The 26,426-nt window shown below is 41.9% G+C and overlaps 1 protein-coding gene and 1 long non-coding RNA gene across 3 annotated transcripts in view; one reads left to right on the top strand and one right to left on the bottom strand.

Annotated features, from left to right (window-relative positions):
- The first annotated feature begins 1,341 nt into the window (after window positions 1-1,341).
- Window positions 1,342-25,913, top strand: LOC122110953. The gene is made up of 2 exons (XR_006147951.1): window positions 1,342-1,375; window positions 25,737-25,913. It is a non-coding gene; the product is annotated as an uncharacterized LOC122110953 (long non-coding RNA).
- Spire1 (spire type actin nucleation factor 1) overlaps window positions 10,428-26,426 on the bottom strand; it is a 158,448-nt gene continuing 142,449 nt past the window's right edge. The window contains exons 11-17 of one of the 2 annotated variants that reach the window (XM_042683666.1): window positions 23,527-23,669; window positions 20,735-20,908; window positions 15,969-16,106; window positions 15,395-15,465; window positions 14,645-14,672; window positions 14,408-14,544; window positions 10,428-11,986 (exon numbers count right to left, since the gene is read on the bottom strand). In XM_042683666.1, coding sequence (XP_042539600.1) covers window positions 11,728-11,986; window positions 14,408-14,544; window positions 14,645-14,672; window positions 15,395-15,465; window positions 15,969-16,106; window positions 20,735-20,908; window positions 23,527-23,669 — 950 coding nt within the window. In that variant the 3' untranslated portion in view covers window positions 10,428-11,727. The remainder of the gene's footprint in view (window positions 11,987-14,407; window positions 14,545-14,644; window positions 14,673-15,394; window positions 15,466-15,968; window positions 16,107-20,734; window positions 20,909-23,526; window positions 23,670-26,426) is intronic. The other variant, XM_042683667.1, reaches the window with a different exon arrangement.

The raw sequence follows: 26,426 nt of genomic DNA on the forward strand, positions 1-26,426 counted from the left end.
GTGGTAGAACATCTGTCCAAGAAAACCACAAAAAAGGCTTCCCCCCATCTGAATGTGTTCAGTTTCTTACTCTTCTGTGCTTTTCCCCAATAAAGAAATCATTTTTTCTCATGGTAACCATTAAATGAACGCAATAGTAATTTAGTGTCTTGTGTAAAGTTGTTAGGTGTTGTAACTTGTGTGTCAGTTGAAAGTAGGATTAATATTCATTCCTACAACCCTATTTGGAATTCACTAGCACTAAGTAAATATTGCATGTGAAAAGTGTCAGAGAAGAGGTTAAACCTGGATGTCCAAGTTGAGAAAATAGCTGTAATAATACAGTGCTAATGATAATAGAGTGTCATAACCTCTAAACACTGCTGGTTCTGTGACTGTTCAGTAGGTTTGCTAGGGGATTGGAAGAAATAGCAACCAATGAGGCAGCCTTGTGTCTTCTGATGCTCCAGAGAAGTTTGGTAAGTCCTCAAATAACAAAAATGGTTGTAGAGAAAACATAGACAAGCCTAATGTGCTGTGTGATGCTATCCTGCAGAATACCATGTGTGATTAGGGTGCTCTGTCTGCTCACCTCAGGAGGTACTCAGGGCTAGCCTCTCAGCAGGATCAGGGGTGGGGGAGCAGGTGCCTGAATGTAGACCTGAACCTGTTGGCTACCGCTTGTGGGAGCACATGGAACCTGAGGACCAACCTGAGACTAGGGCAGGGCCCAGCACTGACAGCGCTGGCCCCAGCACTGCATCCTGGAGGTGTTAGGAAAGGGCACAGGCAGGCTGTGAGTTGCTGGTTTTAAGACTGTCTTTGTTTACTGAACAGGAATTGACTTAACTTTCCCAGAGTTCATCCTTTCCAAGAGTCCAGGATATGAGAGAAAGATTTTCTCAAGCTGTGACTCCTCCCTCCACTTACTGACAGAAATTTCTAGTGGTTGTTTTATTTTGTTTGTACCAGTATTGGGGCTTGAACTCAGGGCCTGGGTGCTGCCCCTTCCTTCGTTTTTTTCCACTCCACTCTGGTACTCTACCACTTGAGCCACACCTCCACTTTTGGATTTTCTTGGGTGGTAATAAATGATACATAAAATGTAAGCCTGATTCCTAACAAACGAGGAGGGGTGGCATCACTCCATGGGTTGGGATAAAAAATAAGCAGACTGCCCCATCTGGTATGCTTGCCTAACTCTGTGGAGAGTGTCTATGCACCCTTCTACGCAGAAGTGAATTGCCTGATGAGATCTCCTGTATCTCTTGTGTGTCTATTTTGTTTCGGACGCAGAGGGTGTTGGGTTTCCAACAATTAGAGGTAAGAGTTTCACAGATTTTCCTGCCCTGGCTGGTTTCAAACCATGATCCTCAGATCTCAGCCTCCTGAGTAGGTAGGATTATAAGCATGAACCAGTGGCTAGTGGCTCAAGCTTGTAGTCACCAGCTTCTGGTGGGTTTTGATCCCAAAGTTTGCAGCCATCACTGGCCAGCTTCATCCAAAAGCAGAGGGCTGGAGTTGGGGTTAAATATAGGAGCCTTCTCAGGTCTGGGAGGCTTGTGAATAGTGGTGCTGGACAGTCAGTATGGCTCTGCCTCAGACTTGTAGTGGCCTGGGTAGGCCTATCTTACGCTGGTCAGATTGCCCAGAGCAGCTGTGTCCTCCTCTGAGGGCTAGCTGAAAGGGCGCCTCCCATAAACCTGGCACAAGTAACACAAAATACTTTTTTTTTTTTTGGCCGGTCGTGGGCCCTGGACTCTGGGCCTGGGCGCTGTCCCTCAGCTCTTCAGTTCAAGGATAGTGCTCTACCACTTGAGCCACAGTGCCACTTCTGGCTTTTTCTGCTTATGTGGTGCTGAGGAATTGAACCCTGGGCCTCATGCATGCAAGCCAAGCGCTCTACCACTGAGCCACCTTCCCAGCCCCCACAAAATACCTTTTTATCAGTTTTGGAATATTGAGCAGGGCATTGTTTCCCATACTGTTTTGACCATTTAAATATAGTTTAATTTTCAGAGGACATGTGGTCATCTCTTAAAGTATCTTGTTAATAGCATATTTTCCTGCCTGAGGTTTATGTTTTTAATTTGGTTTCAGTTCTGGGGCTTGAACACAGGGTCTAGGTGCTCTTAGCCTTTTCACTCAAGGCTGGTGCACTACCACTTGAGCCACAGCTCTGCTTTCAGATTTTGGGGATTAATTGGAGTTAAGAGTCTCATTAACTTTCCTACCCTGTCTAGCTTTGAACTGGGATCCTCAGATCTCAGCCTCTTAAGTAGCCAGGATTACAGTCATGAGCCACTGGTGCCCAGCCTGGGGCTTTTTTTTTTTTTCCTCAGCTGTTCCTTTGTACCTTCAGGGAATTGGTTCTAGTACCCAGAGGTCAACAAAAGCCATAATCAAGTTCCTTCTACATAATGTCACAGAATTTGCATAGAACCTGCAACATCCTCTTGTATATATTAAATCATCTCTAGATAACAATGCTAGCAGTGTAAATGTGTTGTAGTTGTCAAGCTGTGTTAAGAATCACACAAAAAACTACAAGTTTAGCCCAGATACAACTTTTTCCATGAGTATTTAAACCATCTGTAGTTGGTTGAATTTGAAGGTACAAAGGGAGAATGGTGTGTGTGTGTGTGTGTGAGTGTGAGTGTGAGTGTGTGTATATACATACTCAGACTCCTGCTGCCTTTGAATTTCTAGTTTCATCCTTGCTCCTGGGTGAGGAGTAAGTTAAACGCACTAGCCTCTTCCTACAAACCCTGCTAGAACGATATTCAAGACAAATCTAGATCACTGTGATCCAGGGTATCTTTCTTGTAAGGAAAGAAAGGAACAATGGGGCTGAATACTTTTTGACACTTTTCCATCCATTTGGCACTGGAATCAAACATGACAACATTCTGCTCTGAGCCAAAGGGTTTTCAGTTTCTGACAAGCAGGTGATTTCTTGCCTTGGTGCTTTTACCCCCAAACCCATGTTTAGGAAGGGGTGGTGTCTTCCATACAGGGGTCAGATGCTGATGTCTCCACTGTCTCCTTCCCTCTACCAAACAAATTCACTTACAAATGAGCCCTATACTCAGACAATTGTGTGTGTGTGTGTGTGTGTGTGTGTGTGTGTGCTCGCGCGCACGCGTACGCGCGTGCATGACTGTACTGGGCACTGGGGCTTGAATTTAGGGTCTAGGCACTGTTCCTGAGCTTTATTTTTATTCAAGGCTAGCATTCTTCCACTTCAGCCACACATTCACTTCTGGCTTTTTGCTGGCTAATAGAAGGTAAGAGTCTCTCAGATCTGCCTTCCTGGGCTGGCTTTGAACTGCTTAATCCTTAAGATCGCAGCCTCCAGAGTAGCTAGGATTACAGATCACCCACTCTGCCTAAGATTTGCCTTTTTAAAATGTCCACATTAACCAGGTGCTGGTGGGTCACACTTGTAATCCTAGTTACTCAGGAGGCTGAGATCTAAGGATCGTGGTTTGAAGCCAGCCCAGGCAGGAAAGGCTGTGAGACTCTTACCTCTAATACATTATTCAGAAAAACCCTGGTGGTGCTGTGGCTCAAGTGGTAAAGTGTTAGCCTTGAGCCTGAAAAGTTCAGGGATAGTGCCCAGGCTCTGAGTTCAAACCCCAGGACCAGCAAAAATAAAGAAAGAAAGAAAGATTAAATAAAAAATGTCAACATCACTATTCCTGTTTGTCCCCCTGTGTGTATATATATATGTATATATATATATATATATGTATATATATATTTTTTGCCAATCCTGGGGCTTGAACTCAGGGCCTGAGTACTGTCCCTGAGCTTCTCTTCAGTCAAGGCTAGTGCTCTACCACTTGAGCCACAGAACCACTTCTGGCTTTTTGTTTATGTGGTGCTGAGGAATTGAACCTAGGGTTTTGTGCATGCTGGACAAGCGCTCTACCACTAAGCCACATTCCCAGCCCCTGTCCCCCTGTAATAGAGGATTCCTAGAGTCTCTGTAAGAGTTGCACTGCGCCAGGGTGTAACTCAGTGATAGAGTACCTGCTTAGCCTCAGGGAGGCTCTAGGTTTAATCCCCAGACCAAAATTCTAAAAATTAGCCAGGTTCAATGGTGCACACCTATAGAACCAGCTATTTTGGAGGCTGAGTGAGGAGGATTGCTTGGGTCCAAGAGTTCAAGGCTAGCCTGGGCAACAGTGACAGTTTCTCAAACATTATTTGTGAAGTTTATTTGTTGTTGTTGTTGTTTTCCTGGCTTACATTAGTTTTATAGAGGGGAGTTCATTTTAAAAACACTTATTATTAGCCGTGCTTGGTGGCTCATTCTAGTAATCTTAGCTACTTAGGACGTGAGATCAAGAGAATCAATGTTTGAGGCCAAGATTTCATCTTACCCAATGAAAAGTTGGGTATGGTGGAATAAGCCCAACTAGTTATGTGGGAAGGGTAAATAGGAGGATCGCTTTCCACATCAGCCTAGGCACAAACATGACACCTATTTGAAAAATAACTAAAGCAAAAAAAGAGCTGGGGACTTGATTCAAGAGGTAGAAAGCCTACCTAACAAGTATAAGGTCCTAAGTTCAAACCCCAGTACCATGAAAAAATTGAGTAGTGTCATAAAGCTTATTTTCATAACTTTCCTTGGCCAAACTGTCAGTATGACAAATTTAATATTTATTTTGGCATAACCGGCATTCATTTTAAAACCATAATTTTGTGATTATTAGTAAAAGCTAACAACTATGTCATAAAAAGAGGTCAGTAGTAACGAATGGGATGAACTCAGTATTGATAAATACCTTTTGCATTTCTGTAGCAGCTTGGAGGGCAGGTCTCCAGGGCCTGTGCATCTGCACACACTGCAATGGGAGGAGGTTGAGCTTACAGATTGCTCTATCAAGGGGCTCTGGAGATGGGGGAGACCTGCCTTTACAGGAAGAAAGCAGGAAGACAAGGGCTTAGGAGGTAGTGGTAGACGGCTTGCCTGGCATTTGCAAGTCCCTGCATTCCACCCAGCACTGTGCATACGTATGCACATGTACACACACATAGACAACCCAGGGTAGCAAAAAGTATTCTTCAAATTTCAAGTCCACTGTGCTAATACCATGACAGGCAGGAATTTAACTTAGAATTATACTCTGACTTAAGGAAAGGCAGGGATGTGGCTGTTGGAGTACACTTAAAACTGCTGGTTGTTCTGAAGACAACTGGAAGTTCCCATCTTATTTCTTATTCTCATTTCCATGTTGAACATGCTCACTCTCTCTCTCCACATCTGTGGAGGATTTGTTTCATACCAGATATTTTAGGAATATGGCAGGAAAGAAGTGTGACAAGATCTTTGTATCTTCATGGGACAATGGACTAGAATGGTGTGTGTGTGTGTGTGTGTGTACTGAGGCTTAACTCAGGGCCTTGTGTTCTCATTTAGCTTTGTTTGCTCAGGGTTGGTGCTCTATCACCTGAACCACAGCTCTACTTCTAGCTTTTTACTAGTTAATTGGAAATAAGAGTCTCTCAGATTTGTCTGCCTAGCTTTGAACTGGGATCCTCAGGTCTGATTCCTGAGTAGTTAAGATTACAGGTCAAAGCCACCAGTGCTTGACCAATGTACTAGGATATTAGGTGCTAAGTATGACAGGAAAAACCTGGCCAGAAATATGGAGGGCAGGAGGTGATACTGAGAGGAATGAGATTAATAGGATCCTTCAGGAAGAGGCAGCATTTTCTATGGAGACATATGGGCAGCACCATCAAGTCAACCATGGCAGGAATCTACCTGAGGTCAGAACTTCCAACTAGTTGACCTCGTCAAAGAGGGCACTTTGCAGGGAATAAGACCTGCCTTATCCTGGATGCATTAAAACAGGTGAGGGCCTAGGAGATGAAGGCAGAGGGTTCCTGCAGTCGGTTGTTGGCATGGATTCCTTTCAACAGTCGAGATCAGCTCTGAAAGGCCAGCTGTAGAAATGAGAGCTGGTGAGTTCAGGCAGTGACCTGCTTTTCTCGGAGCTGCACATGGGAGGCGTGCAGACTTGGAGCCACCTGCAGCTGTGACTCTCTCCTGGGTAACAAGTTGCTTTGTTGCTGAAGATGTAATTTGTGTGGTAATGCATGTTACAGAGATGAAAATGAAGTTACAGTGTTCACCTATGAAGTCACTTTCTCTTCACATCAAAGCAGGAAGCAGGGGCTGGGAATGTAGCTTGGTGGTAGAGTATTTGCCTCGCATGCAGAGGCCCTACATTCAATTCCTTGGTACCACATAATCAAAAAATAAAATTAATTAAAAAAATTTTAAAAAAGCAGGAAGTATGCAGTGAACTGTGGGAACAAAGGGATGTGTTGCCCACTACTGCCATGGCAGGTGAGATCTTCCAATAGGACCCAGTGCTGGACTCAGTACTGAAGCTAAGTGGCTAGTACAAGGTTGGTTGTTTTGTGTGTGTGTGTGCGTGCGTGCGCGCACCTGTGGTGGTAGTCATGGGACTGGGAATTTGATCCCAGGGTTTTGTACAGACAAGGCAAGCACTCTATCACAGTTACAGCCTCAGCTGCAAGGAAGGTATGTGTGTGTGCGTGTTTCATAGTTAACTTCCTTCTGAGGCTTGACTATTTCCTTTTGAGAGATGGACTAAAACTTGTTTATGGCAACTTGTACAACTATTTGCCTCTGCTTTTGAGTTTCAAATAAGTAACATTTTGTACTTTCTTGCTTTTGTGTAATATTCATAACCAAGTCTGTCTTCAAAAGACAGAAACATTAGTTGGAAAGAATTGCCATTTCACATGTCAGTGAAAGGATTTGCTCGGATTACCCAAAGATTTTTTCCCCCCCTCAATTACTAATTACAATTGGCTCAGTTTAAATGTTTACCACTTGGTCAACCTGTGAAGTTCTCTCACTTGATTCCCAGCACTCAAGAGGACGCACAGGGAAGAAAGATACCTGTACTACATAGCAAGACTTCCAAAAAGTGGCCGCTTACCAAGCAAGAGCTCAAGGCCCTGAGTTCAAGCTCCAGTACCAGCATGTATGTGTGCACACACGTACACCCCTCCCCCCACAGAAAAAACAAAATTAGACACTTGGTATTGCTGTAAAAAAAACCCTACTTTGCTAATTAGTCTAGGGTTTTGTTGTTGTTGTTGTTTTGTTTTTTAGGTATCAAGATCTAGGGTCTTGGCTCCTTAAAAAAAAAAGCAGCCTATTTGCTGGGGAATACCACTTTGAAACAGAGAGGGTCCAGCTGCTACATGGAAGTAGTGGCCATCACTGCTCGATCTGGAGGACCAGTGAAGCCTAGGGCGGGAGTCCAGCCATTATGTATTCCACGCACCTGACTCCTTGTGACCTGGAATTGGAGCAGGATGACTCTGGAGGTTTGTAGCTGGTGCACGGCTAAATCTGGATTCTCTCTTTTCAGATGTGTAAAACCAAAGCTGCTGCCATGTTTGCTTTTGATGTCAGTATGGAATCTTAACTCAGGGTCTGAGAGCTGTCCCTTAACCTTTTCTCTTAAGGCTGGTACTCTACCACTTTGAGCCACAGTTCTACTTCCAGCATTTTAGTGATCATTTGGAGTCTCCTAGACTTTTCTGCCTGGGCTGGCTTTGTACCATGACCCTCAGATTTCAGCCTCCCAAGTAGCTACGATTACATGGGTGAGCCACCAGCGCCTTGCAAGTTTCTTATATTTTTCTGCTTTCCCATTGGGGCTCCATATACAGAGGCCACAGTGTTCACAGGTTTACCTGAGCAGACTGGCTGTTCCTTCCCGCTCCACGTCCTTCCCTAGAGCTTTACACTTAGGAACTGCTTAGGAACTTCGATTTGTGGTACAGCAATCTTCAATCCACCTGTGGCAGGTTTCTCCTGAGGAGCTGGGATGTAGGTTTTCGGTGCATGCACACTTCCTCCCCCCAGGAAAGGAGAAGGCCAGGATGCAGGTCACTGCTCATACGCCTCATGTTGTTATCACAGAGAAACTTCAGTGCAAAAATGAAAAAGCTCCTTAAAAAGGTCAGGGGACCCAGGGAACAGCTTGTGTACATAGATCTATATAAAATTCAGTATCATGTGATGCTAAGATATGCAGTCTATAGCACCACTCCTAGAGTGCATGAAGTATATATAACAAATTTCCTAAGTTCACACTTGAGGAAGATGCCCTTTGAAGAGTGCTATTTAGAAAGTATAAATAAAAACTGGGCATGGTAGAATACATCTATAGTTCTATGAACTCAGCAGACTGAGATGGGAGAATTTCCTGGCTTTGAACCTTGGTCCTCAAATCTCAGCCTCCTGAGTGGCTGCGGTTACAGGTGTGAGTCACTGGCATCCAGCTCAGACTTTATTTCTGAAATTACCATAAGTTACCACTGCTTGGTCTCTTACCTCTCCAGCCTGGTGACTTCAAACAGTGGGTAACCAGAAGACACTGGAACTCAACACAGAAGCTATGACCAAAGACATTTATTTTTCCCTATATAAGTTTTAAAATAAAATACTTGAATGGAAAACATTTAGTGCCATCATGTCACCCTGAATGTCAGCAATCCCTCTCAACTTTCTACACAGGAGAAGCCAGGTCAAAGTCCAGCAGCAGTACACCTTCAATTGTTCTGATTGTACAAAATTTTTCTGCTGTTCTGCTTTAGTAAACAGGAACATAATTTAAAACACTCATTTCCTATATGATACCTAAAATCCAGTCCCATATTTATTAGTGTAGTTAGAAAAATAAAAGCCTTAAAATTTCATAGTATGAGTTCATGGTGTTAATTGCATCTCTCTTCATTTTTAATTGGTAAGATCATTAAGTCACTGTACATCAATTATTTGATTTAATTTTTACCTGCTTTGGGACAGTTAATTCCCACTGTCCATGGAATGAATGTCTTTCAAATATTAATGAATATATTACAGTATTGACAAGTGTCTTACATCTGATACTGGTAAGAAGTGAAGCTACACAGAGAGAGGTATAGATCTCCCTGGGTGACCCCATGGCCTATGGGACAAAAGGACCTGGCGCTCACACCTGGAAGGAGCTGGGATGGAAGAAACAACAAAGATGTGTACACATGCACAAGGTACATCCAGCTCCAACTGAGACCAGACAACCTCAGCTTGTTATTGGTGGGAAGAAAAAGCTGCACCAGGAGGAAACCAGGATAGCAAGGCACACTGCAGGGGGTGGGGTGGGGGAGGTGCTGATTTCAGGAGGAGCAGGAAGCTCTGAGCTGAGGCGCAGGATTTTAAAAGCAAGTGCCTCGAGCTTAAATCAGACTGTGGAAAATTCACGTAGTACAAATGTTGAAGGGGGCATGCGTGGCCAAGATAAGGGAAAGTAGACACACAAATCTGTTTTGGTACCTCAGAGGTACTAATTTGATTCTAAAACTTTAATCCTGTTATATGTTCTTTTTTACACAATTTTCTGCAAACTGTTTCACTGGAAACACCATTCACTCAACCTCTTGGATGAACTGGCAAAGCTGTTCATGGATTTGCAACCCTAATGGCCTGGTAAAAGGTGATCACAATGCTCAAGTCATTTGTTGCAACACCCTGTACTGGAACCCTTCTGAAGAAGGGGATAAAAAATTTACTAGATAACTACTGAACTAGATAGGAAGTTGTGAATGTGAGTGGAATTCTCATTTTGGGGGAGGTGGGTGGTCAGTGTCTTATGTTGCAATACAAACAGCAACCAGTCATTGTTTTAAAAAGCATGTTACCTAGATCCATATTTATATACTCATATAAGTACCACCTCTTCCCCTTACTCCCTTGTAGGAAGCCACAGCAGCTTAAGCCTGGGCCATCCAAGAGGGTGGACATATTTGTATAGTTGAGATGTTTTCTTGAAAACTTTAAAACATGATATAACCAATATAATTTGTGTGTGTGTGTGTGTGTGTGTGCGCGCGCACACGCGTGCGCACATGTGCGCTGGTACTAGGGCCTGCTTGAACTCAGGGCCTGGTTGATGTTCATGAGTTGTTTTTTTGCTCAAGCCTAGCACTCTACCACTTGAGCTTCAGCTCTACTTCTGGCTTTTTGGTGGTTAGAGACAAAGAGTCTTACAGGCTTTCCTGCCCCATTGTGGCTTTGAACTGCAATCCTCAGATCTCAGGCTCCTAAGGGGCAAGGATTACAAGCATGAGTCACTGGCACCCATCTAACGAACATAATTTTTAAAGTTCTTAAGAAGAGTCTTTAATATAATTGAAACAATTCAGTTTTCTGGTGGTCCACTTTTACATGCATTATAGATAAACTAGTAACATGCATTATTTTACTCAACTGGTAAAGTTTATTTTATAAGTGTAAGTAATTTAAAGCCAGTTCCTAAACTGTAAACTTCAGTTAGAAAACTACGACTGGAGCAGTTTTGAGGTTATGATGTTAATTTAACGTGGAAATGTTACTATTTTTTTTAATGTGGTATGAAATGTGATGGTCATGCCTTTTTATTAAATGGAGCTGCCATAGTGTTGATGACAAATCTGTTCTATAGCTTTCAGGAAACATTTGTGCATGTGCATTTAACTGGTTTTCAAGCATCCATGGTGATTTGAAAGGTTGCACATTGCTAAGTATATCAGTCACAAAGGATAGTCCATGGAACAGGGCAAAAGAGCTGAGTGGTTTCAGGTGCCAAATGCCACCTGCCAATCTACCTTCACAGAAACCCAACCTACACTTAACTCAATTTTGCAAAAAGCATCCAAACTTTTTGCCAGTCAGGAGTTCAACTTTTTTTTTTTTAAATTTTTGAAGAGTTAAATATGTGTTTCTTTTAAAATTCATTTATAAAAATAAATTTTAGTTTGATATTTAGGTACCAAATTGTGGGTAAATTTAGTTGTGATGACTACACTACAAAATTATGAAAAATGTAGCTGAAAATGGACGAGTTGTGGCTCATTTTCCACTGGAACCGCTCCTGTAACAATCCTTGTCATAGTTGACAAAATTACAGCTTTGTCCTGAAACTCCCACAAAATTAACTCTTTTGATTTCTACTATGAAACTATTAGTCACTTTTAATACATTCACGGAAGGGAACGAAAGCCTGTCAGAGGTGCCACGGTGCTGGGATGGGGCCAGCAGCTCAGAGGAAGCAGCTACCTTGTGCATAGGGATGCAGGCAGAGAGCCCCTTATGGCGTTTGTACCTCAGAACAACAATAATTTAAAAATCAGTTGAAAGTACCAGCAAGTCCTAGGTTTGTGCAGTGAGGCAGTAACAGCCTAGCCCTCCCCAGGGACCTGGCTGGGGGCAGGGCACTGGACACTATGTACATGAGATAGGAACACTGTCATGTGGATATGCCAATATGACTTACTGCTTAGAACTGTGCTAACATCAACACCTCTGTCAGACCCACTTCCCATGCCAGAAACCCTTTGCCTTAGGCAGGAAATTATTTCAGGGACAGTAAGAACCAAACTAAGGAAAACGTTTCTGGTTTTCACATCCACACACCTAAGAGCAAGTTTCAAGCTGTTGTTTTGTCCTCTGTGAGTGCCAAGTGACCAACTGGTTGACCTGTCACGTCTCCTCAACCGATATGAACACAGCATTCAGTCTGTGGGAGAAGGTGAAGCAGCAAAGTCTGATCTAATACAAATTCAAGCCTATGAAATAAAACCAGGGGGAGGAGAGACAGCTTGGCAGTGTTTTCCACTCTGACACCGCCTTGCCTTGGGACACAAAAGCAACTGGAAGGCACGGGCTCAGATCTCATTGATAGTCCTTTCTGAAGGACAGTACTCAGAGGGGGCTGCTGAGGACATATAGAAAGACTGTGTTTTCCTTTTTAATCGGGCTCTTTTGTTGGCCAACACCAGGCTACGCCGACTTGAACTGATGATTTCTGAAATGAACTTTTTGCAGTCTACGCACACCTCCATTGTGCTCCAGTCCTCCATGAACTCTTTGGGAAATTGGAGTTCTTCGTCTGATTTGTCCACCGACTTAGCTTTTGAAGAAAACCTGGAAGAAAGAAAGCCCAAACAGCTCAGTATTCCTACTTAAGATTCTATTGCAACATTAGCAAAACATGTAAATTATTAAAAATTTTAAGGGGTGACATTGTCCAAAAAGAAATGTACTCATTACTTGACTTGCGAAACAGTAATCCCTCTTGTATAACACCTTAATGATAACAATAAAATTATATACAAAATATTAAAATTCTTGTCAAAGCATTATGGAATGGGTAAATTGATCACATCATGTTTCTGGAAGGATTTTTTTTTTGTTAACTGGACACAAGGTTCAAAAACATTTTTTTTTTTCAGTTGTGGGACTTGAACTCTGGGCCTGGGAACTATCCCTCAGCTCTTCAGCTCAAGGCGAGTGCTCTAACCGCCACAGTGCCACTTCTGGTTTTCTGAGAGATAGGAGTCTCATGGAGTTTCCTGCCCGGGCTGGCTTTAAACCGTGATCCTCAGACTTCTGAGTAGCTCGGATTACAGGCATGAACCACGGATAACTAGCCTCAAAACATTTTTTTTTTAAAAAGACAGCAAGGGCTGGGTGCTGATAGTGCCTAGATATAGTGCCTCTATATCTAGTTAAGCAGCTAGCTAAGATCTAAGGATCATAGTTCCAAGCCTGCCAAGGCAGAAAAAAAGCATGAGCTGCTTATCTCCAATTAATCACCAAAAAAAGCCAGAAGTGATAGAAAAAGCTCAAGTGAGAGAGCCCCAGCCTTGAGTGAAAATGCAAAGGGACAGTGATCAGGCCTATAGCTCAAGCCTCAGTACTGGAAAACAAATAAACACCAGGAAATAGGTTTGATTAAGAAATAACACTGAAAAGCCACTTACTGGTGGCTCATACCTGTAATCCTAGCTATTAAGGAGTCTGAGATTGGAGGATCACAGTTCCAAGCCAGCCTGGGCAGGAAGTCTGTGAGACTCTTATCTCTACTTAACCACCTGAAAACTGGAAGTGGCGCTGTGGCTTAAAGTGGTAGAGAGCTAGCCTTAAGCAAAAGAACTCAGAGACAGTGCCCAGGCCCCAAGTTTGCGCAAGCCTCACGACTGACAAAACAAAACAAAAAAAAAATCATTAAAAATTGTGCACTTATAACATCTTTGGAAAAGAGTCTCCAAGGTGTTTGCCTGATGATCATTCACATGTAGACCTGGCATTTTATCAACCAAGACACAAGTACATGTTGCTAATATCCTACTGATGATTCAGAAGGACTTCAAGTTTGTTTTCCAGGGACCTAGTGCTCTGTGTCATGATAAGTGAGCATCAGTAAAATGCTGTGGTGCTATAGGAATGTGCTATAGGAAACTGAAATAAATTGATCATTTTGTTTTTGGTGCCAAGTATTGAGGCTTGAACTCAGTGTTATCCCTTAGCTTTTTCACTCAAGGATGGCCCTCTACCACTTGAGCCACAGTTCCAGTTCTAGATTTTTGCTGGTTAATCAGAGATAAGAATATCACCGACTTTCCTCCCCAGGTTAGCTTTGAACTGCGAGCCTTAGATCTCAGCCTCCTGAGGAGCTACGGTTATAGGGGTAAACCACTGGAGCCTTGCCTATTTTTCTGTCTTATGACACATCCTAAAAAATTATCTTTTGATCAATGTTCTTGCCACTTGTGTTTTTAATTACATATGCTCACTGCCCTATTCTCCTAGACTTGAGAGAGTGGTTATTTGGATTCAGAACTAGATCAACAGCACCATAAAAGTATAAGGAAACAAAGGATCATTAATTCTCTTATTTTTTAACCAATGCAAATATGAAAGGCCAGAAAGAAGGTCCAGGAGGTTGAGGGTAAGCAGGATAAAGGAGGACTATTGCGGCATCATGAAGAGGTCGTTCAGAGGACAGAGCCAAAGCACAAGGCAAGTGTCTGGGGCTTGGGGCTCAGGTCTCATGCTAGGCTCTCACAGAGCCATGAGACTCTTCCCTGACAGTCTGGGACCTGAGTTGGTCTTCCTCCTTCCTCCATTGTGATGACTAGCAGAGGGACTGGTATTGGGCTTTTTTTTTTTTTGGCCAGTTTAGAAAACTGGCAGTTTTAAGCATAAATCTTTTACTTCTGCCTTTACAATAATAAACCACTGTAAACACAAAGTAGTTTCTTTCCAAAACTGGAGGAGGAAAGAAGAATTAAACTTGTTCCATTTAAAATCAGGTCAGTTTTAAAGATGACTTCTAAAGAATATAATGGTTACTTCAAAAGTAGGGGAACTACTATATGATTAAGTATCCTTTGAGCAAATTGTCATTATCCTCTGAAGAGTCGCCTTTGAGGAAGCTTGGGAGATTTGTGTGCAAGTCTGAACCAACAAAGAAACCAGCAAATCCTCTTTTGTCAAACCTAACCCTTCTTTGCAGTCCCTGTAAGCAGAGAGGATACTTGGAAGACCCAGGTCCTGGCTTACCTGGCAATGCCCCGAAGTGGCCGATGGTGGCTAGTGGAGGGCTTTTCTGACCTCATACAACTTTCCCCTCTTTGCAAGGCAGAAGGTCCCAAGGAAAAGATAGGGAGCGTGGAGTATGGCTTGGAGGGCAGCCGCATCTATTATCCCCCCACCCCAAAAAAAAAGAAAAAATGAGAATGAGCAAGACTAGCATAGGCAAAACATGGACACAACTCTATTTAACCAAGCTGGGCTTACCTTTTTGCAACACTGTGAGCATACAGGCCTGTGTACAAAAGCAGAAGCATTAGTTGGTGTAACACAAAGGATGTGAGCAGAGTTCAAGAGGCCAGTGCGACACAATATGACTTCTATAACAAGACGCATACACTCTCTTCTTCTTAGGCCAGAATGTAACAAACTAGTTCAAAGAGAATTGCCAAAAAGACAATAAATCTGTAAAGCTTAACTGTCCCTCTGTCCTTCACTGATAAGGGAAGATACTATTCCTGATCTTAGCTAAAAGGTCAAGACATGATTACTGTGTCCCTTACAAAAAGAATCAACTTCTGTTTGGAATTTTCTTATTAGTTTATTTAGACTCTCAAAATAACCATAAATGTCGTTTAAACACGATGCATTAGTTATTTGCTTACATAAAAGAAATAACAGAAAAATTTCCCAGGTTCAATAATAGTTTGGTCCATTCTTGAAGAAATAGATCGTCCTTCCTAAGTGGCAAGGCAGGTATGAGGTAATACAACAGAATGGATCATTTCTAACACTACTCCTAGGTGGAAAAATGATGAAACAGTAGCGGTAATTGTATTTCTTTTTATGAATTTGTTTTTGGAACAGGTCTTACTATGTCATCCAGGCTAGCCTTGAACTCTAGATCTTCCTGCCTCAGTCTGTGAGTATTGGGATTACAGGTATGCCCCACTATGTCCAGCAGTAATTGGCATTTCTTTAGTACTGTGAAATGTATCTTTTTATCAATTACCTTACCTCTTACAGAACTGACAGGTGTAAGACCAGGTGAAGAAGGAAAACCTCCGTGTCCGGCAACAAAAGCAGAGCTAAAAAATACAAAGTTAAAAAGAGAGAAGAAACAGGACCAACAGCTGCCCACCTAACTCCCATAGCTCAACATACTTCATATTCATCTAGGGGGATGTTTCATAGACAGAGGGAGGAGGCATTTGGCTCAGAGATACTTATAATTTGGCATTATGTTTAGTAATTCTCCTTCAGAAAAATAAAAGGCTACAGCACTCAAAAGTCTCATCAGTAAGGTTTTGAAAAACTATGTTTCTCTGACATATTTTCTTTATAAATCTTTTCAAAGTATAGTGATCTAAGTGTAAATATGGCTTCATCAAGCCATACTGCTACTATTATGATTGCTGTGATTGTCATATAATATATGGTCTCTGTCCATAACTAGTATATGACTATCTTACCTCCTAAGATCCCCTAAAAGCCTTGTATCATCTGGCTAGTGTACAAGGCTCCTAGGATACCATATCTAGAACTGTCTAGTCTTCTATTGTTCCGTTTAATCAACTTTACACAGCTCTACCTTTCCTTTTTTCAGGGCGGTGTAGACATCTTTATACTGTTGGTATTTTTCCAGCTCTGCCTTCACCAGGACCTGACGGATATGCATCACTTCTTCCACGGTAAGGGCGAGGCATTCCACTGGGTAGCAGAATTCCTCCTGAAATTCAAAATGCCACATGAATAAGGAACTCCCATGACTGATCTGGAATTGCAATTTTCCCTTCAGATCATACACCTGGTTAGTAGCTGCAGAGAGGAAAAGAGGCTTCCCATGATCACTGGGACAGAGCTAGCTCCCTCTGGGGACCACCACATCAATGCCAAGTGCAGGAAGACTACAGATGGCAGGAACCAGGACCACAAGACATGCTGTAGGCGACTGAAATATCCAATCCATGAAAACGCCTCGTTTGTTCACATGTTTTGCCTATAGTAACTCTCCCATTAAGTACAGCTATACAACTATGCTGATATCTTGAAAAAAATTGTTTTTTTAAACCAACCTTATGTTGGCTTTCTCCTAATTATGTACAGACATTAGTGTTGTGGTGTGCCCTATATACTAACAGAATAACAGCAAATCCAAAACAGTGGTCCTGTTTTAAGAAAAACAAAACAAAGCTGGTTTGTGGTACCCAGAATAGCCAAGAGAAAGTGGTTAGTAACTTTATAGTGATCAGTTACATCAGCACACTTAAAAAAAATCCAAAGGGTCTGAGTTGAACTGAAACCATGGGAGCAGTTTACAAGCAAAAAGCCATCTCTCCAGGCTGCCCATTGCTCCAGATTTCCATGATTACTTTGCAACAATGGCTGAATGTGCAGTCATCCCTGGGATGACATGGAAACACTCAGAAGAATTTCATAATAAATATTTATGTTGGCTGGCTTATGTTAATGGCTTTCCTACAAACAGCTGTGGAAGATGTTGATGTAACTGATCCTACTGAATAAGAGCCTCGCACCCATCCGTTCTCCATCCGGCCCCCTCTTGATTGGTGGATCTAAGAGAAAGACAGAACAGTCTTGTGCATTCGGGCCCTGCCAGCCTTCAAGGGACCATTGTGGTGCAGTGACACTGAAACTGAATGTTCTCAGCACAGACACATTATAATTCACTCCCACACACACAATAGCGTTGCTCCCAGGCATTCTGGAACCAAACAAGCCAAATGAGAAAGCACATGACTATGACCGCAGTCAGTTTATGGAGTTTTAACATTCAGTTCTGTCTTTCAATCAGAGGAAAACAAAACTAAAGCTAAGTTGCAAATTCAACAAACATTAGCATTTACTAAAAATAAAAAAGGTAGTTTGACAAACTACTGCTTATTGGTTAAAAAAAGTACAAAATCATCTTTGTTCAAGCTAACTTAAGGTAGACTAAACTGGCTTAAAAATTCTTTGTAAAAAATCCTGCAATTAGGTTTCTTAAGATGAGGAACTTGTTAGTATTTGGAGGGCAAGAATTGTTCAGAAAAATTACATCATTTGCCCTAAGATGCCCACAATACACATTTAAAAAAATCACCCATCACACAGTTTTCTCTTTCAGTGGGAACAGCTTTAGATAATAGGATTAAAGCAGCGTGTTCAATATCTGCTCTGTTTTGCTCCCCCCCCCCCCCCCCCCCCCCAGAACAGAGCATGGTGTCAAGTGGAACAATGAACTGCCTTTCTGAAGGTCAAGCCATCAGAACTGAGTGCTGGCTCAGCACATCTGAGTGATGGGTTTTCTCTGTTCTTAACACGTCAAAAGAACAAGTTTTCCTACCATGATTTTCACTCAACTGGGATGGTGGTCAATGGCTGGCTGGCAATACTGCTAAACTGTAGCCATCTGGATATAGCCAAGAACCAGATGACCATATGTGTTACTGTGCATGCTAGGAAGACAGCAAGAAGTGTCAATTTCCCCAGCTGTAAACTAGCACACATGGCTGCTAGGCAACCTAGGCAGAAGTAATTCTTTGTTTTTGATGCTGGTACTAGGACTTGAACTCAGGGCTGCTCCTAAGCTTTTTTTTTTTTTTTTTTGCTAAAAGCTACTGCACACTTGAGCTACAGTTCTACTCTAGTTTTTTGGCTAACTGGAGCTAAGAGTCTCATGGACTTTCTTGCCCAGGCTGGCTTTAAAACATGATTCTCAGTTCGCAGCTTCCTGAGGGGCTAGGATTGCAGGTGTGAGCTACCAACACCTAGAATGATACTTCCCTTTTATTAGCAGGGACCAACTCTCTATCATGATAAACCCACCAGCAGGGGGCTTCCTTGTTTCAGTCACACAAGTCCTTAGTCAAGCAGATCTTCAACTTCCTGCTTTGACCTACAGCAAAGTTAGAACTTCAAAGGACATTAAGAAGTAGATTTTTTTTTTTTTTTTGCTGCTTTGCTTTCTGATTTATTTTTAAAGTTCAAGTAGATTATTACCCTTTAGTAAAATAACTAAACAAGTCAAATGCTAATGTTTTAATTCTGGAGCTTTCTCAAGGACAACAAGACTTTAATGCAACATGAAAATGACATAATAAATACTTTTCATTATTTGTTTCCGATTGACCAAAAAAAAATTAACAGCATCCCCAGAGCCAAATTAAACTTCACAGGTTTTGCTTCAACTTGTGACACCAGGGTTTGAAGTGAGTGAGAGCCTTGCCACTAAGACACTATGCTTTGTCAGTACAGCAGTAGGTGCTCAGCTTATTTGACAGGCTACATTGCATGGAGGGCAAGGGCTACACCACACAACTCCATTTCCCTCACTGTTTTGTGTTCCTATGTGACAAGAGGCAAGCTAAGTCCTCACAGGCTTTTCACAAAGACTACTATATGCCTTTGGAGCTTACTGGTACGCACGCTAGTAAGTTTACTGAGTTTGACTGGGTATACGTTTTAACTATATAAAAGGGGTTAGAATTAGGCAGTACAGAGAGGTTAGCCAGCAGAATTTTGGCGAATAGGTCACTGACAAGTGGGAAGAGATATCTTTTTTTTCTCCTTCAGTACTGGGGATTAAACTCAGGGCCTGGGCACATTCCCTTGGCTTTTTCATTCAAGGCTGGCATTCTACTACTTGAGCCACAGCTCCATTCACAGCTTTTTGCTCATTAATTGGAGATAAGAGTGTCACAAACTTTCCAGGATGGCTGTGAATTGCAATCTTTAGATTTTAACCTCTTGAGTTGCTATTGATGCCTGGCTACATTTTCTATAATGGTCATGAGTAGCATATATCTGAAGACTGTCTGAAACAACCATTGGTTTTCAAGTTTTTAATAAATCAGAGAGGCAATTTTAAGCCAAAATAGCAATTAAGTGTAAATACTCTTCTCTTTTTTCAAATTCAATTTTAACATCCAGAATAAATACTTTCTTTGTGGGAAATAGATATAGCTTCCTGTAGAGCTATCTCAGTTAGGAGGTGTTGACAGCAAAATGCCAACATGTAGGAGTGGCAGGAATTAAAGAGTCACCCCCATACCTCACTGTTCTGCCCAATGGACAGATCTAAAATGGGAAAAAGGACAGAGACCTCATGACAAATGATAGAGGAAGGAATGTGCTGCATCTGGCTTACATCTAGAGCCTCCTTTCTACCAAGGTGACTAATAGAATAACAAAGGGCCCAGCTGCTAGGTCATCATTAGTAAACATCAGGTCTTTAAGAGTCAGGCCTGGCTGTTCACCAGCATCTGCTATGTGTATGTGTGTGTGTGTGGCTCTTTGGTACTTAATTGGAGATTAACTACTTTCCTGCTCAGGCTGGCTTCGAACTGTGATCCTCAGAAACCAGCTTCCCGAGTAGCTAGGATTTACAGGCTTGAGCCACTGGTTCCTGGGGTGAGTGAGTGGGAGAGTACTGGTACTAGGGCTTGAACTCAAGGCCTGAGCACATTCCTTAGCTTTTCTGCTCAAGGCTGACACTTCACCACCTGAGCCACAGCTCCACTTTCAGTTTTTACTTTGGTTGTTCATTGGAGATCAAAGTCTCATGGACTTTCCTGCCAGGGCTGGCTTCAAACTGCGATCCTCAGATCTCAGCCTTCTGAGTAGCTAGGATACAGGCATGTACCATCTGTGTCTAGCTAATGATTTCCTCTTAAAATCTTTTTGATGTGTTCCTCAACAACATGTACATTCAAATAATAGTAACATGGATTATCATGTGAGAAAAATCTCAAAAGGAGAATTAAAGTGTTTTAGATAACCTATCAATAAAAAAGGAAACAATTATTTTCTAATGAGAAACAACATCTTGATTATTATAATGCATTTGGCAGGTGCTAGTTCTGGTTCAGGTTAGCCAGAACTGGCCTAGCCTCTGGATACTGGGAGACAGAGCTCATGGAGGTTGACAGGAAGTGGCAATGACGCACACGTACCTCCGGGTACAGACAGTTTATGGTAGCTACTTGGCTGGCAGGAGCTGCTTTGCCAGCTGGGTGAGTGAGCAAACCTGGTGGTGAGGGAGGCCCCAAGAGGAAAGCACCCGGGCCCTCAGAGGGCCTCTTGTGGAGAAGACAGGTTCCTGGTGACTCATTCCCAGAGACAGACACCCACAACCTCTCTAATGTGATGCTGCATTTTGAGTCTGTTGTCCTTTCAGTAATTTCTTTCTTAAGTGAAATCATGGCATGTTCTACACATCCTACACAAGATTGGAATCAATGATCAGAAGCAAAGGGCCCGTCTGAGCTGTTAATTCTTGCAGAGTACAGTAGCTGAGGTATCACTGTCATGGAGATAGAGTAAAGTAGGTCCCAGAACCAGCAGAAAGAGGCCAACCTTTGAGGATTTCCACCTGCTGGTGAAAGCTCTCTCACAGAGATAATACATAGCCCCTGCTACCCCAAACATGGCTGCTTCAAAAGGATGAGAGCTGAGCAGAGAAGCTGTTTGTATGGTAGAGAAAAGTGGTCGAAAAGGCGTCCTTGGCCATACACTGGTTATCCTAGGAACCTGAACAACAGAAAGGAGAAAGAAAATGGCAGGGGAAAGAAAAGGGGAAAATAATGCTGAACATGAGTGTGCTATAAATAGCAATTACACATCATGAAAGAACAACAAAACACACCAGGAGAATGGTAATGGCGAGTGCTGACGTCTGCATTCACTTGTGTAAATTAGGGATGAAAGCATGAAGTCATGCCTAGAGACGGCATAGTAGTTCACACAACAGACTACAATTTTAAGATTGTTTTAATGTGCTCTTGGGAGCATTTCAAGTCTCCTGAATGGGGCTCATTGGGACGCAGGACAGAGGGCACTGGAACACATCCCGCAGCCTGTTGCCTCTGTGGGACCCTGGGAAGCATGGACAGCCATCCCCATCACCCCTCCCTACCAACTGTCATTTGAACAAATGATGAAAAATTAATTTTCAACCTTCTAGGGAAATAAAGACAAAATAAAAATGATCAACAACACAAACATTACTTCCATTTATAGTTGAGAAGTTATAAATACAAATAATTTCTTGTCTACTAAAATTTTAATTACCACTTAGTTTTAAAAGCAGCACTAAGCTACAAGGTATTATAATGAAGGTATGATTGTGTGGGTTTTCACAAAATAAGCTGCTAATGAGAGAAGACATTCATTTGTCTCAGCTGGTGCCCATGGAGAACCCGGGAGAGCTGTTCTCAGGAAGGAATCCCTTCCCTGACCTTTAACCTATACATCATCTGGTGAACTATGCTTCTCCCACCACCTGGTCTCCAGAGATACTTCTCAGTGCCTGCAAATTAGTTTTCCTTGCTCTCCTTCCTGCTCCCCAAAGAAACATCAGAGTGTGACCAAGCACCAGCTGTGCCAGGAGGCAGAATTCCTGGGCTTTACATGGGTAGAAGGTCTTGGCATAACTTCTATTAATAGATGAAACTCCTTTGTAGTTCATCTCTGATTCTTTTACATTGATTTTTTTTTCTGGTACTGGGGCTTGAACTCAGGATCTGGGTGGGCAATGTCCATAAACTTTTTCCCTCAAGGTTAGTGCTCTACCATTTAAGCCACATCTCCTTCCGGTGTTTTGGTGGTCAACTAGAGATAAGAGTCTCACAGACTTTTCTGATTAGGCTGGGTTTGAACCTTGATCCTCATATCCCAGCATCTTCATATCCCAGCCTCCTGAGTAGCCAAGATTATAGGTATGAGCTACTGACACCTAGCATGCACTGATAATTTTTGAATTTGAGGCTAGCCTTAATGATGCTTTATGATCAGAAAGGCTAAGTGGCCAGGTGAATGACAGTTTGCCTTCTTAGAAAAGGTAGGCTGAGGAAATATTTTTATTATTAGATGGGTTACAGAAAAACAGGATGTAACTATGTATGTATGTATGATCTCTTATCTTTTTTTGGACTGATTCTGGTTTCTGTTCTGAGCATTTGTGCTCAAAGTTAGCACTCTAACCACTTGAGCCACAGCTCCACTTCTGACTTTTTGGGTTGTAAACCGGAGATAACAGTGACACAGACTTTCATGCCCAGGCTGGCTTTGAACTGTGATCCTAAGTAGCTAGTATTCCAGGTGTGAGGCATCAGCACCCAATTCCCCTTACATATTTTCAAGTTGTGACTACTCTGTCTATTTGATAAAACAAGAGCATATTCACATTAGTGAAAGGCCTTATCTAAGCAGAATTCTGTTTTTCTTTGATAAAGCCACTGACAGACTTTATGCCATCAAGTAGCAGCATTTTAGCAAATCTTTAGGAGTTAAGAGGCATTCCATTAGGACTGACCATAAAAATCATTAATTCCTCAACTGGAATTGAATGGAAATGACAGATCAAATGCAAATACTAAATTCTGTTCAGTCTCCCTGTATTCATGGTAACCAAACAAGTTTCCTCTGTTTTGAAGGAGGCCATCTGTTTTTGCTTGAAGTCCTAGTGATTCATCACAACTAAGTATATATAGTAATTTTAATGCATGAGTATTTGGAAAAACATTAGGTAGTAAGTTGTAGGTAGAAGCCTGGTATCTTGCCTATAGTCCCTAAATGGGGCTACAAAACAATCTCTGCAGACCTCCTTTGGCTGGTGGACCTGGTAGTGCTTCTTGGCAGGCCTGAGTACCCCACTGTCCTGAGAAATCATCACTACATGAACCTGAACATCTCTGGAAATCAGTAAAAACTGTTAACTAGTCCAAAGATGAGCTCTGGCTCCATAGGACAAAATACACTAGGAAACAATGTACAATGACCATACATGTGTCCAAATAAAAATTTCCTCTCCCATGTACTTCTGCTCCATAAAATTATCTATTACACTCAGATTTGACAAAGTTATCTTAGTTTTTAATAATAATTTTAAGTGGATGAACATCTATGGAAAGGAAGAAAGCACTTGTTTAATAAAATCAATTGATAAGTCTTCTGAAAAAATGAAATACTCCAAATGAACAAAGACTAGTCAAGTATGATTACAGCCTATTTTCTTTATATATTAAACACTCAAAAGCTAATTTTAACCTTCAAGAGATCTTTTCTCCCTTTTCCTTTTGAAAGAAACTTTAACAGTTCTAGTTTTCCAATGGGTGCTTAAATCTCCACCTACTCTTGGAGGTACTTACCAGAGAGCGGGAACTCTGCCGGGACGGGGGCAGGAACTGGCGCACATTTGTGGGGGTCTCCTTTTCAATAGAATGTCGTCTCTGTGGTGGCTGCCGTCTCTCTGGCTGGGGTGTTGATGATATAGGCAAGAATTTTGGAGGCTCTAAAGATTTAACCAAATAGATGAACTGTCTACCAAACAAAAACCTTAGATTTCTGAATTATCTAACAGAATATCCTTTGTCATTTATTTCACTGGAGAGATATTTTTAAGGTGCTAACAGTCATGAGGATTGCCACCAAAGATCCTTTGTAAGGCAAACTTGCAATAGAAAAAGCAAGGAGCTGAGCATGTGGAACATGCTTGTAACACTTGGGAGGCAGAAGCAGAAAGATTTAGAGTTGAGGTCAGCCAGAGAAAGGGTAGTGAAATCTTACCTCAAAAACAAACAAGGAGCTGGGAAGATAGCTCAGTGGTAGAGCGCTTGCCTTGCATGCATGAGGCCCTAGGTTCGATTCCTCAGTACCACATAAGCAGAAAAAGCCAAAAGTGGTGCTGTCATTCAAGTGGTAGAGTGCTAGTCTTGAGCTGAAGAGCTGAGGACAGTGACCAGGCCGAGTTCAGGCCCCATGACCAACAAAACAACAACAAAAAACCCCAAAAAACAAAAAACAAAAAAAAACCAAGCCAGGAACAGGCAGCTCACACCTTTAATCTTAGCTACTCAGGTAGCTGAGATCTGAGATCACAGAAGCCAGCCTGAGCAACAAAGTTCAGGAGACTCTTATATAACCAATTAACAGCAGAAAAAGCTAGAGGTGAAATGGTGGTTCAGGGGTAGAGCATTAGCCTTGAGCAAAAAAGCTCGGGGACAGGAAAAAAGGGTTAGGTCATGGATCAAACTGTATAGCACATGTCTCAGACATTGTTTTAAAAACACATAAAGAAGCTGGGCATCAGTGACTCATGCCTGTAATCGTAGCTACTCAAGAGGCTGATCTGAGGACCAAGGTTCAAAGGTAGCCCAAGCAGGAAAGTCCCTTGAGACTTTTATCTCCAATTAACCACCAGAAAACTGGAAGTGGTGCTGTAGCTCAAATGGTAGAGCACTAGTCTTGAGCTGAAGAGCTCAGGGTCAGTGTCCAGGCACAGAGTTCAAGCCCCACAACCAACAAAAACAAACAGCAACAACCAAAAAAACCCACATATAGATATGTATACTGTATGGCCAATAAGACTCCCAAAATTCTCAAGTGTATGTTCTTTTTACATTTTTTTTCTTATGAGTATAAAATAAGAAAACACTTTGTCTATTAAGACAGTTTGTCTTTAGACTTAAGGCTTCATACTGAAAAAACTCCCAACCAAACAGCTTTGATGTTACAATTATACCTTTCTTCTCCTTTGTCTCATCATCTTTTTCCCTCCCTCCCTCCCTCCCTCCCTCCCTCCCTCCCTCCCTCCCTTCCTTCCTTCCTTCCCTCCCTCCCTCCCTCTCTCCTTCCCTCCCTCCCTCCTCTTTCTCTCCCTCTTTTCCTTTTTCTATGCTGCTGGGGCTCATGCTAGGCAAGTGCTCAAACTGTTGAGATTCTCTAGCTCAAGGGAGACTTTCCTTGTGACATTCCCACACATGTTCAAATGAATTCTAATCAAGTTCACTCCCCTACCACTCTCCCTTACTCTGTCCCCACTTCTTAAAACAATTTCAACAGGGTTCATGGCAGTATTTTATTTATTTATGTATTATGCCCCCTTTGCATTTAAAGTTTGTGTGAAGAAATCTACTGCCGTTGTAAGTTGTTTGTCTCTTCTCTTTTGTAGGTGTTAATATTCTTTCTTTATTCTGTATATTTAGTGCTGCGATTATTAAATATCTAGGGGTGTTTCTCTTCCGGTCTTGCCTATTTGGTGCTCTGTAATCTTCTCCCATATGAATGATAACCATTTTCTTGAGGCTGGGGAAGTTTTCTGCTATTACTTTTTTGAATAGGTTTTCAATGCCTTTAGCTTGTATTTCTTTCCTTTATCTATACTAATGACTTATAAGTTTGATCTTTTGCTAGAGTCCAAGAGATCTTGTAATTCTACTCATATCTTCCAAGTGTTTTTTAAATGTTTGACCCATCTAATTACTCTGCCTTACCTTTGACCTCTGATACCCTATTTCCAACTTGCCCTATTAGCTAGACCTTTGATTGAGTTTTAAAAAATGATTTTGGTCCTGAATAGCTAGGATTACAAGTATGAGCCTCTAGCAGCTGGCTCATGTCTCTGCTTTTGAGAATTGTGATTACCAGTGAACTTGTTCTGTTGGCTCAGTATGTAGTCCAGGTCTCAAACTCATGATCCTCTTGCCTTAGCCTCCCAGATGCTGAGATTATAAATATGACAACCATGACCTGCTCACCAATAAGATTCTAAAATATCCAGGTTTCTTGAGGTATAGTTTGTATAAAATAAAATTTATTTCTCTCCCCTCCCCCAGCATTCTTAGATCTCATCTTTTTATTAAAATGATAGGAAAGTTTCTTAGGAAAAAATACATTTTCAATATACAGAAAGCAAGTCATCTCTAAAATGAGAATGACCTAGAATTCACCATTTTTAGTGTATAGTTCTATAGATTTTGATAAAAACATAGTTTTGTAGCCACCACCACAATCAAAATATAGAACATTTCCATCCCTTTCCAGAATTATTTCCTGTCCCTGTAGCCTCAGGCCCTACTTGCAGGATCACACCATGTAGCCTTTTGAGTGTGGCATATTCTATGTAACACAATGGAGTTTTACCCATGTTGTTGCATGTATCAATATTTTACTTTTCTTATTGTCAAGTAGCATTCCATTGTATGGATGAAAGCAGTCTATTTCTTCACCAATAAAGGATATTTGTATATTCCCCATCTGGAGCAACTAT

Source organism: Dipodomys spectabilis, unplaced genomic scaffold (assembly GCF_019054845.1).
Source record: "Dipodomys spectabilis isolate Male_0828 unplaced genomic scaffold, ASM1905484v1 ptg000083l, whole genome shotgun sequence".
NCBI classification, from domain to species: Eukaryota; Metazoa; Chordata; class Mammalia; order Rodentia; family Heteromyidae; genus Dipodomys; species Dipodomys spectabilis.